Here is a 13,746-nt window from a genome sequence, read left to right as displayed (position 1 = left end):
GATGCTATATAAGGGTTCAGGTTTTTACTTTTATAGCCTAGGAACTCCCTCTCTATTCTCGATTTGTAACGCCCCAACCCTTCACATGTCATCGATATTGTTCGTTTTAGGCCACACCGGCACAGATTTGTTATTCTCAGTGGGTTACCCATCCTAGAACTACTCCATCCTAAGCACGCTTAACTGGGGAGTTCTGCTAGGGATTTCATCACCCGAGAAAAGGCCTCAACGCTATATAAGGGTCTAAGTTTTTACTTTTATAGCCCAAGAACTCCCCCTCCATTCCTAATGTGGGACAACGGGGCCTTAGAATAGCAGAACTCCCAGTTAAACGTGCTTAGGTTGGAGTAGTTCTAGGATAGATGGCTCATTAGGAAGAACAAATCCACGCGGGCATGGCCCAAAGTGGACAATATCGATGACATGTGAAGGGTTGGGGCATTACAAATGGTATCAAAGTCGACTCTCCGAAGTACTGAATGTGGGCCCCTAGTGTCTCTCGGTGCATGGGGGCGGGCTTGTGAGCTGGCAAGCTACTGCACGGGGACTTACAGCCTTAAGGGGGATTGTAAGGTACCAGTGTCCCACATCAGGAATAGAGTGGGAGTTCCGAGGCTATAAAAGTAAAAACCTAGACCCTTATATAGCATCGAGGTCTTTTCTCGGGTGGTGAAATCCTTAGCAGAACTCTCCAGTTAAGCGTGCTTAAGCTGGAGTAGTTCTGGGATGGGTGACTCACTGGGAAAAATAAATCCATGCGGGTAGGGCCCAAAGTGGACAATATCGATGACATGTGAAGGGTTGGGGCATTACATTATGTTTAGTTGAACAGTGCCGAAAATAAAGGTTTTGTTCGGAACTCATATACCGAACTAAATGTTTCTGTTCAGCACTGTGTTATTGTGACAACCAAACCCACTCATGCATCATGTATATTAAATTGTTCATGCATTCATGTTATATGTCATGAGCTTGTGTGATTTAGAACTTGTTAGTGTTAGAAGAGAAGAAGAAAGAGTATGAAAGTCTATGTTAGAAATTGTTCGCTATGTGTTTTGAGTTAGGGGATAGTTTAGACCTTGATTTGAAAACCATAGGATATGCCTAAACCTTAAGTGAGGAGCTTATAGACCTTAGTCTAATAAACTTGACCATTTCATGCTATTTGCTAATTTGCTAAATAGAATTAGTGTTAATTAATGATTAGGGAACCTTAAGTGGGATTAGGAATAAGTTTGATTAGTTAGTCCTAACTCAGGTTAATTAAGCTAAGTAAGCAAGGTTAGCTAATTAATGAAATTGCAACTTTGCCCTAGCTACATACAATAGAACCTTATGTACTACACCAAACAAAACCTTCATTTTGCTAGGAAAATCAAGAATAATCGGGTGAGCAAAAGGAAATGAGAAGAAAAGGAAGAAAAAGGAAGGAAAATTCAAAGAAGCTAGAGATTCAAGCCTAGAAATCCTAAGAAAATCACTACAAGGTAAGAAACTTGACCCTCTTCCATAATCCCACATCAAAACCTAGCTAAAAATTGATTAGGCATAAGTTTTGGAAGATTGAAATGGAAAGAAAATAAAAAAAAGTTTAGAAACTTGAAAAGTGTTTGAAGAATTCCTAGAAAAACCATGTTTTGAATTAATTTTATGCAAGATTTGAGCAAAACAATTGTTGTACAATGAACTAGCATCACTTATTCATGATTAGGAAGCATTAGAACTTGATTTTGAAGTATTAGAAATGATAGAACAAAGAAAAGTTCAAAAATATTTAAAACTTGAATTTAATTTATCTTTTGCATGTTTAATCATCAAATTGATGCATATTCATGAGTTTTTATAAGTTTTCCATCATATATATGCATATTAGGATGTTATAAAACAAGATTTGAGCCTTGAGAACATGAAAAATGGATTTGGCAACCCTAAAACTGCCTGGAACAGCTTCAACCACGAACTGGGTTCCTCTCTCACGCGTGCGGCCAGAAGCACCGCATGTTCGGCACACCTTCCGTACATGCGGAAATGGCCTTTGCACGTGCGGCCAGCCACCTTTGACCCAAATTTGATTATGAAATAATTGTACACATGTCCGGCACGTGCAACCAGGGTTTCGTACGTGCGAATTTCAGGGAAAATGCCCGTTTCATTTTCTTTTTGTTTTCTTCGATGCTCGGGTCTCCTTACACGTGTTTTGAACCTATTTAAAAGTTAGATACACTTAGAAACCAACCTAAAATAAGTTAGAATATGAAAGAAAATTAAAGTAAGAACCAGCTAAGTTAGACAACCGATTTGCTATGTATCTGTATAAGAAGTTCAATGTGCTTTGTTCTTGTTTTATAGGCCGAGTCTTGAGGAAGTTTAAGCCTTTGAGAAAGGAGCCAACTGTGAGTAGCAGTGTAGTAAAGTTACGTTCTTAAAATTATGATTCGAAATGCAAACATATGGCATGTTTATGACAACAAAAATATTATTTATGTTATGAATGAACATCTTATATTTTTATATCATGTACTAAGATGACTTCTTGGATTCTGTTGGTTAATAGAAATCAAGCCAATAACCTTCTGCTAGTTGAGCTCTTCAACCACCTATTGTAGACCGTGTTCCGTTTTGAAATGCCTTGAGAATGTTCATCACTACGTATATGCTTATGCTTGCATGCAAATTATATTATGTTCAAAATGAGACTGTGCTTGGTTTTAAATAAAGTTCATCGGTGTTCATTCATTTACCACTTTACTATATTGCTATTCACTAGGCTTTAGCTTATCTCTCTCCCCTATATGTATGTAGGTGATGGAGAGGATCCTGTTATGGATGAGAGATCAAGCTAGAAGTCTTTTCTTTTGTTTTTCTACTTTTGGAAGCAAGAATTTTTGGACAAAGATCTTGTGTTTGAGTTTTAGTTTTGGTTAGCTGTATATTTGTAAATGTTAACTTTCCTTTTTGGGTGTTGAACTTGTGGAAGTCAAAAATAAATAAATAAAGTTGCTTGTATGTATCATATGATCTATGCATAGGCTCTGGATGGACTCTTGATGATTAATGGACAATGTCGATTTTTTCGCATAAGCTCAATGTTTTAGTCTAATCTTGTTTTGTCTTGCTAGGCCTTTGATAGTCAAACACTACTAGAAGGGATGGGGTTGTGACAGTTACTGAACAAAACCTTAATAATTGGGAAATCAGTACCGAACAAGCTCAAACTAAACAACAATCATCGAAAACGACCAAGAATCATTAATGCAAGATAGATAAACTTACTAATGCAATGCCAACTTCATCAAAGTTGTTGTCATCGTCCTCCATTGCTCTATAAATATCCTCATTCCCCCGCCACTATCGCAAACGACGGAGCTACTGCTGCGCTTGCTGCTTCTGGACTACCCTCATTGTCTTCTCTTCAACTTGTCAGAAATCTCTCAGTCGAGATCAGTGACTGATGGAAATCTTTTTGTCTCGTCAAAAATTATGTTAGGTTGAATAGTGCCAAAAATAAAGGTTTTGTTTGGAACGCATTTATCAAACTAAATGTTTCTGTTTAACACTGTGTTACTGAACAAAACCTTAATAGTTGACAATTCAGTACCGAACAAGCTCAAACAAAACAATAACCCTCGAAAACGATCAAGAATCGCTAATGCAAGATAGATAAACTTACTAATGCAATGCCAACTTCATTATAATTGCTGTCATCATTCTCCATTACTTTATAAGTATCAACAAATGGTGAAAATGACCACATATGTAAATGAAAATTTGATTGGAAAAACTCAAAGTCTGTAATAGGATTGTTTGAAGCATTACCGATTTAGACCGGATTATGATGGTGCTGAAAATGAATACATTTAGGGTTTAGGATAGTGATGAAGTGAAATACGTTTAGGGTTTAGGTTGGTAAGGAATACATTTAGATGGTGCTAGAGGTAGGTGTACAATATTGTAGAGTGTCATTTTAACTGTCTTCATTGGTGGGTGAGTGTTCCATTAAAAGTTGTCGTTTAATGTAATTTTATTTCAGGATATAATTGTAATAAAAAAAATAAAAATTATGAGATCCAAAAAAATTAAGTAAATACTAATAGCAACACTCTTATTTTTCCCTCGTCTCTCCCACTTCCTACCCTTGTCCCCCACTTGACCCTCTTATGCCTTCACAACCATTATTGGAACTTCTTTAAACGGTTGGCGTACACCCCTTTCCCAATCACCTAACTTAGCCATCCACTTCCATCCCTCACCAGCCCCTTCCACCATTCATATCCCTACTTGTACTTGGGAAAAGAAAAAAAAATCTTCAACGACTCATCCCATCAACCAAATGGATCGTGTTTCAACATCTAGAACAGATAACCATTGCTATGATTTCAAGAAAAGAGATTTGCTTAATATTTTTATTCTTTACTTTTTTATTTTTTGGTAAATGCTTTTGTGACTACTTTATTCTTGCTGTGTGAGACTGTACGGGGAGGAAATAATTCTCCTCGTATAATCCTGTTGACCAAGTCCACGCTCCTCCGTACGACGTCGCTTTGTCACCTGAAAACACAAACGTGAGCTAGCCGGCGGGTGTGTGCCGGAAACCTCTCCGATGCCTAAGTCAGAAAACTTGTCAAATAGACAAAGCTCTAAGTTCTCAGAAAGATTGTGTTCAATTACCTCCTCCAAGGTGATGCTTGTGAGCTTTTATAAGTTTCGTATGGCACAATCCTAGTAGAACTTGTATTTCTCCATACAGAGTCCTCCTAGGATTCAATCTCTTAAGGATAATGCTTATCCTTTTACACCCTCCCCCACTGCTTAAACCAAGTGGGATGGTTTTCTTTACGGCCGAACTTCCTTTTGACCGAAGTAAACTTGGCTATACCGAGCCACAGAAGGCCGAACTATCCTTAGCTCGGTTCTCTCCTCCAACTCTTTACTTCGGCTACCCTGTTCAACCTTGATGCGCTTAGATCAAACTTCCAAGTAACAAGTTCTGACCGACCTAACCATTGTAAGTCACGACCGGACTAACTCTGAGATCGGCCTAACTGTGAGTTGCCTCCAGACCGGAGTAGTTTTACTCTTTCTTAGGCCGAAGTAACTTTGTCTTCCCAAGGCCGGAGTAGCTTTACATCCATGAGCCGAAGTAACATTTACTTCTCCCAGCCGGAGTAACATTGCTCTCTGGGCCGGAGTATCCTTTACGGCCTTCTTACTTAGTCCTTCGCGTTTTGGGCCTCAAAGCCCAACTTGCAGCTCGGCCCAATTTTTCCCAAAAATTACCCTCTCAATTGCCCCTTAATTCCATCTGCATAGCATGATTGGGATTACCAGTCCACTGGCCGAGCTAGTGTCGTTTTAAGCTTTTCCAGCCGAGCTAAAAAATACTTTAGCCTCTCCAGCCGAGCTAAAAACTCTCGAGTTTCAAGCCGAGCTAATTTTACTCCTGGCCATGTTTTGTCCGGTCAAAAACGTCTCTTCAATCATAATGTCTGTAACGTTTCCCATTCTTATGACACGTGGCACGTCTTGGTTGGCTAAGGACGGCTGTCACGCCGTCTTTCGTACTTCGTGAAATTTGAACAGTCCCGCCCAAATTTTGGGCTTTCTAACAAAATCAATCCCTGAGGCTAGGGTCCCTTCACTTTTGCCATTTCTCCATCTTCTCTCTCTGTGTTCTTGCTGCTCGTGCTCTTTCTTTACTGCGACAGTCTTCATCTTCAGTCCTTCCTTATTTAATTCTGGTAAGCAAATCCATTTTCCCTTCATGTTTTTGCTTTTACATTCGTTTCGTGCAACTGTATATCTAGTTTTCGTATGCTTTTTGCAAACATTTTCTCCATTTATCTGCTCTGCTTTTGTACTTTCTATGAAGAAACCAGTAGAACTTGTATGTGTATGAACTATTTTGTAGGAATCTTAGATCCAAAATCACCTAGCAACCGGACTAGAAAACTGTTTGTGTTATGTATGTGGATAGATTCTGAACATAACCGAACTAGAACTTGTAGGAATATCAGTAGTTTCTTCTGACCCACTCTAGCCAAGATAAGATCACCGAACAAGCTTGCTCATACCGAACTCGGTACTTCGGTCTATAACCGAGCTAAGATTTTGGGGCCAAGCCGGCTTTCTTAGTTCTCAAACCGAACTCAGAAAGCCGCCCCTAAGAGCTCAACCGAAGTAATTATACTGTAACCGTTTTAGGCCTTGGGACTAAACCAGCTTTCTTAGTTTCTTAGACCGAACTCAGGAAAGCTGCCCCTAGACGTTAAACCGGTCTAAACTGCTCAAAACCGAGCTAAGAAACCTTCTGATGAGCCAAGGTAGAACCAGCCAACTAAGCCGAAGTAGGATTTGTATATCTTGCTTATAATTTGTAGCGCGGTCCAACGATCTGTGCTTAACCCCCTTGCTTTCTACTTTGCAGACTTAGGTTGCCCAGGCCCTCCTGCGTGTGCTTAACCGAGCTACTGAGCCAAATTTTTGTACCGAAATAATTTATTCGTAATTTATACAACAAATGGGTAAGTATAGATATTTAGTCGAAACCCCTGGTGGTATGGCCGAATTTAGGCAGGACTACCAGATTCCTGATGATGTCCAACTGGTATTGGCCAAAAAAGATGCTACCCCCTGGAACAATGAAGGCTTTGTGCCTTTTACCCTTCAATCCATAATAGAGACCGGACTACGGTTTCCTGTCCAACCGCTAATCTGCGAATTTCTTAGACAGACTAGGTTATGTCCCACCCAACTATCCACCAATACATACCGTATTATAATGGGGATAGCCGCATTAAACCACCAAACCGGACTGAATCTTGGTCTAGCCGAGATCTTTCATCAATACTCTATCGGCTCAAAGAATGCTGGGTGGGTCTACTACCTTAGAATTCGCCGCCGCCGAGAGAAGATAATCAAGCACACTCCGGACAAAGATCTTAACGATGACGATTTCTTTTGGGTCTCTGGGAACTTTGAGGATTTTCGAGCTCAAATTCCTGGCCGACCCATAAATTGGAAAATGGGAGAGCCTGGTAATTTTACTTCGGTCTTCTGCTTTGTATGTTATCTCGGTTGTTTAATCTGCTAGCCGAACTAACACTTGTCTTTTTTTTTTTTTTTTTTTTTTTTTTTTTTTGCAGATTTCGCCCATCTCCACTCCTTGTATAGCTATCCTAACCTCGGCGTTTTGCGAGCCGCATTTCGGGTTAAAGAAAGAGATTGGGCCAAGCTTCTAAATTTCGAACCGACCTACCGTTACAGCGGTCGACGGAAGGCAAAAGTAACCGATTTTCTTCTCGAGGAAGCACCGGAGCCGGACCCCACTTTGCCCGAGATAAGACTTGTTCCATTAACCGCTGAGGAAGAAATGGCAAAGAAGAGCAGAGTCAGGGCCCTTCTAACTTCAACAACTAGAGCCGAAGTAACACCAACTACTGAGGTGCAGCCTGCCGTCGTGGCCCTTCCTTCACAACGGCCCTCTTCGTCTCGCCCTTCAAAACGCGCCCGATCTACGTCAGCCGAACAACAACTTGTTGACGAAGTCGAAACCGTCCCCCAAAGTCCTCAACCTGCCTCCCAACCTGAACAAACTGACCGAGCCCGATCTCCGAAGTGGGCTCCGCCTTTGATCTTCAATGACCGAAACATCAAAGTCACTGATTCGGTCGTGGGTGAAAAAGACCACCAACTGGCCTTTAACCTGGCCAAAAGTGTGTGCCTCCCTAAGGACATGGAGCACCACTTGAAGCAACTGAATACCGAAATGAAATCAATTCGGTCTGTTTCCAAGTCCATGGTCTTGGTAAGTAGCTGTCTGCTTTTTCTTGTCTAAATTTTTCAAACTCTTACTTCGGTTCTAAAGGTATCTTTGCTTTGCCAGGCCTTGCAAAAGAACAATGTCACTTACCGGAAAGTCCAAGAGCTCCGCAAAACCACAAGGCAGGCGATGGCGGAAGCCGAAGCAAGGTCGGCCGAACTACAACAAGCCGAAAAGAGAATGGCCGAGCTGGAAGCGGAGAACGGCCGTCTTGCCGATCTAGTTAATTCGGCGGAAGCGGAGAAGCAGAAAGCTGCCATTGTTATGAAGGACAAGTATTTGCGGGAGTTGTTGAAGCTAGAGAAGAGAAAGGACGCCGAAATGAGCGAACTGAAAAAGAATATGGAGGCGGTCGACAAGGGGGGGTACAAGCGAGGTTTCAAGGAGGCCGAGGAGGCCTACGTCAAGCAATGCGATGCCGCCAAGGAGCTCTTCTTCAAGTGCGGCTGGAGGGCGGCTGTGGAGAAGCTCGGTCATGATCAACAGACCGAGGTCTTCAACCCTCCAGAGTACTTTATACCGAAGTCCCTTGCGGGGTACGCGGATGCCATGCAGCAGCAATTCCTTGAAGGTTCAGATACTGACGAAGATTCTGCTTCTGGGGGTACTCCAGTTGAAAACGTGGATCAGACAGATCAGCCGGAGTCCAGAGTGGAAGATCTGGCTATTGAACAGCCGAATGAAACTGTGGCTCCGGTCGATGCCACCGTTGTGACTGAAGGAGTGCTGCCGCCAGAGACCGGTCTTCCAGTAGATGCCGATGCGGTTTTCGATGCTGAAATTGATGAACTTTTCTCTTAGTTTTTTACTTTTTCTTCTTTGTAACCGAACTAAGCCCCCTTGTAATGACTTCTGTTTGAATAAAAATTTCACTTCTCTTATTCCGGTTATTGTGTGTATGCTTGGGTTTGTAATGTCTTCTATTACTCCAAGTGTTATTTCGGTTTTTGGTTGGTTAAACTATACTTACCAGCCAACCACTCCTTAGCCGATATAATTACTTCGGCTGAGGAGTACAGTGTTGGTTCATTTCAACCAACCACTCTTCAGCCATATACTTACTTCGGCTGAAGAGCAACAGTTGTTGGTTTATTCCAGCCAACCACTCTTCAGCCTTGCACTTACTTCGGCTGAAGAGTAACAAGAGTTGGTTTGTTCCAGCCAACCACTCTTCAGCCTTGCACTTACTTCGGCTGAAGAGTTACAGGTGTTGGTTTATTCCAGCCAACCACTCTTCAGCCTTGCACTTACTTCGGCTGAAGAGTAACAAGAGTTGGTTTGTTCCAGCCAACCACTCTTCAGCCTAACACTTACTTCGGCTGAAGAGTTACGGGTGTTGGTTTATTCCAGCCAACCACTCTTCAGCCTTGCACTTACTTCGGCTGAAGAGTTACAGGTGTTGGTTTATTCCCGCCAACCACTCTTCAGCCTTGCACTTACTTCGGCTGAAGAGTAACAAGAGTTGGTTTGTTCCAGCCAACCACTCTTCAGCCTAACACTTACTTCGGCTGAAGAGTTACGGGTGTTGGTTTATTCCAGCCAACTATTTGAAGTTAGTTTTTCCAGCTAACTTATAGTATTTGGTTATTCCGACCAAATGTCCTGCAGCCTGGATCCTTATCCTGGGCTTAGGAAGGATGTTGGTTTAATCCAGCCAACCTCTCTTCAGCCTAACACTTACTTCGGCTGAAGAGTTACGGGTGTTGGTTTATTCCAGCCAACTATTTGAAGTTAGTTTTTCCAGCTAACTTATAGTATTTGGTTATTCCGACCAAATGTCCTGCAGCCTGGATCCTTATCCTGGGCTTAGGAAGGATGTTGGTTTAATCCAGCCAACCTCTGAGTTAGTTTTTCCAGCTAACTTGGAATAGAATGCTCGCAAAAAACTTAGTCTCTAAAGCTAACTTTTACAAAGAATAATTTGTGCTAAAAAGAATTGCTCATTTTATTGAAGGAAGAAAAAATTACACATGTTTGAAAAAGAAAAGCTAAAAGTAAAATAACTTGAGATTGGCCGTATTCCATGGCCTAGGGATTGCCTTGCCATCCTTGTCTTCTAGGTGGTATGCCCCTTTGCCGGCTAACCCAACCACCTTATAAGGACCTTCCCAATTTGGGCCTAACTTGCCGTCTCCTGGGACCAAGGTGTTTCCCATTACTTTGCGTAATACCCAATCGCCAATTTTGAATTGTCTTGGATGAACCTTTTTGCTGTATTTTTTGATTAATTCTCGTTGGTATGCGGCGATGTGGACCAACGCTCTTTCTCTTCTTTCTTCTGCAAGGTTGAGTTCTAAGGCTATGGCTTCTTCATTTAAGTCTGGATCAAAATTTTCGCTTCGAATTGTGGGGAGGCCAACTTCTAGTGGGATCACCGCTTCCATTCCATATGCTAAGGAGAATGGTGTTTCTCCTGTTGATCGTCGAGGTGTGGTGCGGTAGGCCCATAAAACATGAGGAAGTTCATCTGCCCACTTGCCTTTTGCCTTCTCTAGCCTTTTCTTAAGTCCATCCAAGACGACTTTATTTGATGCTTCTGCTTGCCCATTTGCTTGGGGATATGCCGGTGTGGAATTGTAGAACTCTATCTTGTACTCTTCACAAAAGCTTCTAAAGATCCTGCCGTCGAACTGAGTTCCATTGTCTGAGATCAGTGCTTTTGGTATGCCAAACCGAGTGATAATATTCTGCCAAACAAACTTCTTCACATCCTTCTCTTTGATTGACGCCAGTGCTTCTGCTTCCACCCATTTTGTGAAGTAGTCTGTTGCTGCGAGAAAGAATTTTCTGCCTCCGGGTGCTGTTGGAAGTGGTCCTACTATGTCTAAGCCCCACATTGCGAAAGGCCATGGGCTAGTTAAAGGTAGGAGTTCTCTTGCTGGTTGATGTATTTGGTGTGCGAATTTCTGGCATTTTTCACACTTCTTCACATATTTTTCTGAGTCTGCTTGCATATATGGCCACCAATATCCTTGCGAAATAGCCCTGTAGGCGAGCGACCTTCCCCCTTGATGACTTCCACATACCCCTTCATGTATTTCGAATAGGAAGGCTTCTACTTTGCTGGGATGAACGCACTTGAGGTAAGGCCCAGAGAATGACTTCTTGTATAATGCCAAAGATGGAGATAGCCAAAATCGCTGCGACTTTGCCCTTATTTTGTTGGCTTCTTTTTTCTCTGCTGGTAGGATGCCGTCTTTTAGGAACAGGATGATGGGATCCATCCATGAAGGGCCTAATTCAGTGCAATATACTTCTTCTGCTTCGGGGTCTTCTATACTTGGTCTTGGTAAGAAGTCGATGAGTACTGGATGAGGGATCGATGTATCTGCCATTGAGGCCAGGCCTGCTAGCTCGTCCGCTCGGCTGTTTTCCTCCCTGCCAATTTGTTCTATCCTTACCACGTCAAACTTCTTGATCTCTGTTCTGACTAACTCTTGGTACTTGGCCATTCTGTCGTCCTTTGCTTCGTATTCGCCCGAAATTTGGTTTACTACCAGCAGAGAGTCACTGTATACCATTAGTTCGGCTGCTTTCATGAAGTGTGCTGACTTGAGTCCTGCGATAAGCGCCTCATACTCTGCTTCATTGTTGGATGCTGGGAAGCCAAGGTTGATTGCTTGCTCTATAACCAGGCCGTCTGGAGAGATGAGGACTATGCCAAGCCCTGCACCATGTCGGTTGGATGCTCCATCCACAAAGAGCTTCCACATCTCTCCAACAAATAGTTTCCAGCATGTGGAAGGGTCAGACGATGCCGTGGGGTCAAGGATGGTGTTTTCTTCAAAGTCCATATTGGCTGTCTGCCCTTCGTCCTCTGTTTGAACTGCTGGTGAGCCTTTGTTTGGCTCCTCCTTGTCGTCCTTAATGTGGTCTGCCTTTGTGCTTGATGGACTACTTTCCACTAGGGGTTGCGCTATTCCGGCGTCAACTTCCGTCTCTAGTTCGGTCGATGGACTACCTTTCACTAGGGGTTGCGTTATTCCGGCGTCAACTCCCGTCCCTAGTTCGGTTGAGTTAGTCAGGTCGACTGGACAGATATGATGACTTCCAGGAGTAAACTCTGCGACGAAGTCTGCCAAAGATTGAGCTTTTATTGCGGTCTTTGGTTGGAACTTGATATCGAATTGTCCCAACTCTACTGCCCATTTCAAAATTCGCCCACTGAAGTTCGCCCTTTCAAACAGAGCTTTTAATGGAAAGGCCGTAAGGACGACTATGGTGTGGGCATGAAAGTAGTGTGCCAATTTCCTGGATGCCATCATTAATGCTAATGCTAGTTTCTCCAATGGTAAGTATCTTGTTTCGGCTCCCAACAATGTCTTGCTGACATAAAAGATGGGCAAGTGTTGTATTCCTTCTGCACGAACCAACACTGCGCTGACTGCGTGTTGAGAGACTGCTAGGTACAAAAAGAGTTCTTCACCAGGTACTGGAGTAACAAGTAGTGGTGGGGAAGACATGTATTCCTTTAAGCTTTCCAGAGCTCGGTCGCATTCTTCATCCCACTCAAACTTGGCCTTTAAAGCTTGGAAGAACGGTCGTAGCCTGTCCGACGATCTGCTTATGAACCGGTTGAGTGCAGCCGCCATACCAGTAAGATGCTGCACTTCTTTAACTGAGTTTGGTCTCTCCAACTCCTGGATCGCTTTGATCTGAGAGGGGTCGGCTTCTATACCTCGGTTGGTCACTAGGAAGCCCAAGAATTTGCCAGATCCAACTCCGAATGCGCATTTGGACGCATTGAGGCGTAGCTTGTGTTTCTTCAGGATCTGGAACATCTCGCCTAAGTCTTTCAGATGGTCATTCTCATCCTTGCTTTTGACCACCATGTCGTCGATGTACGCCTCCATTGTTCTGCCTAACAATGGTTCAAACATCTTGGTGACCATCCTTTGGAATGTCGCCCCCGCGTTCTTTAGGCCAAAGGGCATGACCTTGTAGCAATATAACCCCCTTGGTGTTGTGAAGGAAGTGACCTCCTGGTCTGGTTCATGCATGGCGATCTGGTGGTAGCCTCTGTATGCATCCAAAAAGCTAAGTCGGTTATGTCCTGCTGTTAAGTCCACCAGTTGATCTATCCTTGGTAGAGGGAAGCTATCTTTTGGGCATGCTTTGTTGACTGTTTTGTAGTCGACGCAGACACGCCATTTACCATTCTTTTTTGGCACTACGACGGTGTTGGAGATCCATTTTGGATAGTGCACCTCTCTTATCGCTCCTGCCTCCAGCAGGTTGCCTACCTCTTCTGCCACTATTTCGGCGTGGTGGAGTGCCGATCTGCGCGTGCGTTGAATGACTGGTCTGGCGGATGGGTGGACATTGAGTTGGTGACTGATGAAGTTTGGATCAATGCCTGGCATGTCGTAAGGTGTCCAGGCAAACACTTCGATATTAGAAGTCAAGAATTCCATGACCTCTAATCTCTCAGCGCTGGACAAAGATGAGCCAAGCAAGAAGAACTTATCCGGGTTCTTCTCATCTATTTTTACCTCCACCAAGTCTTCCACCGCTTTCTGATTAGCTTCTTTGCCGATGTCAGCGAATAGTTCATTACTCTCTGGTTCTTCCACCGAATGAACGTATCCTTTGGCGGCTCGGCTTCCATTTGCTGTGGCGAAGCACTGTTTTGACATGATCTGATCGCCATAGACTTCTTCAATTATACCGGCGTCACTGGGGAACCGCATTACCTGATGATAAGACGACGCCACCGAACGCATGGCATGCAGCCATGTTCTGCCCAGGATGATGTTGTAGGTGGAGGGGACCTTCAATACCCAGAACTCCACCTGTTTTGATACACTTCCAGCTCTGACTGGAAGGATTATTTTGCCGACAGGCCACTCTGGCATGGAGTTGAATCCAATCAGGGGAGAAACTGCAGGTGCCAAGTCTTTGTCTTGCAACTTTAGTTGTTTGAATGT

General features: G+C 43.3%; 1 protein-coding gene across 1 annotated transcript; it reads left to right on the top strand.

The window, feature by feature from the left end:
• The first annotated feature begins 447 nt into the window (after positions 1-447).
• LOC145819398 (uncharacterized) lies at positions 448-8,620 on the top strand. The gene is made up of 3 exons (XM_082913384.1): positions 448-568; positions 7,143-7,804; positions 7,883-8,620. Exons 1-3 carry the CDS (start codon positions 448-450, stop codon positions 8,618-8,620), a joined length of 1,521 nt encoding a protein of 506 aa, XP_082769510.1.
• Positions 8,621-13,746: the final 5,126 nt, after the last annotated feature.

This window comes from Camellia sinensis, chromosome 2 (genome assembly GCF_055761805.1).
Source record: "Camellia sinensis isolate YWXY chromosome 2, ASM5576180v1, whole genome shotgun sequence".
Taxonomy (NCBI): domain Eukaryota; kingdom Viridiplantae; phylum Streptophyta; class Magnoliopsida; order Ericales; family Theaceae; genus Camellia; species Camellia sinensis.
The sequence above is the reverse complement of the archived record's forward strand: the minus strand, read 5'-3'. Positions and strand labels throughout refer to the sequence as shown.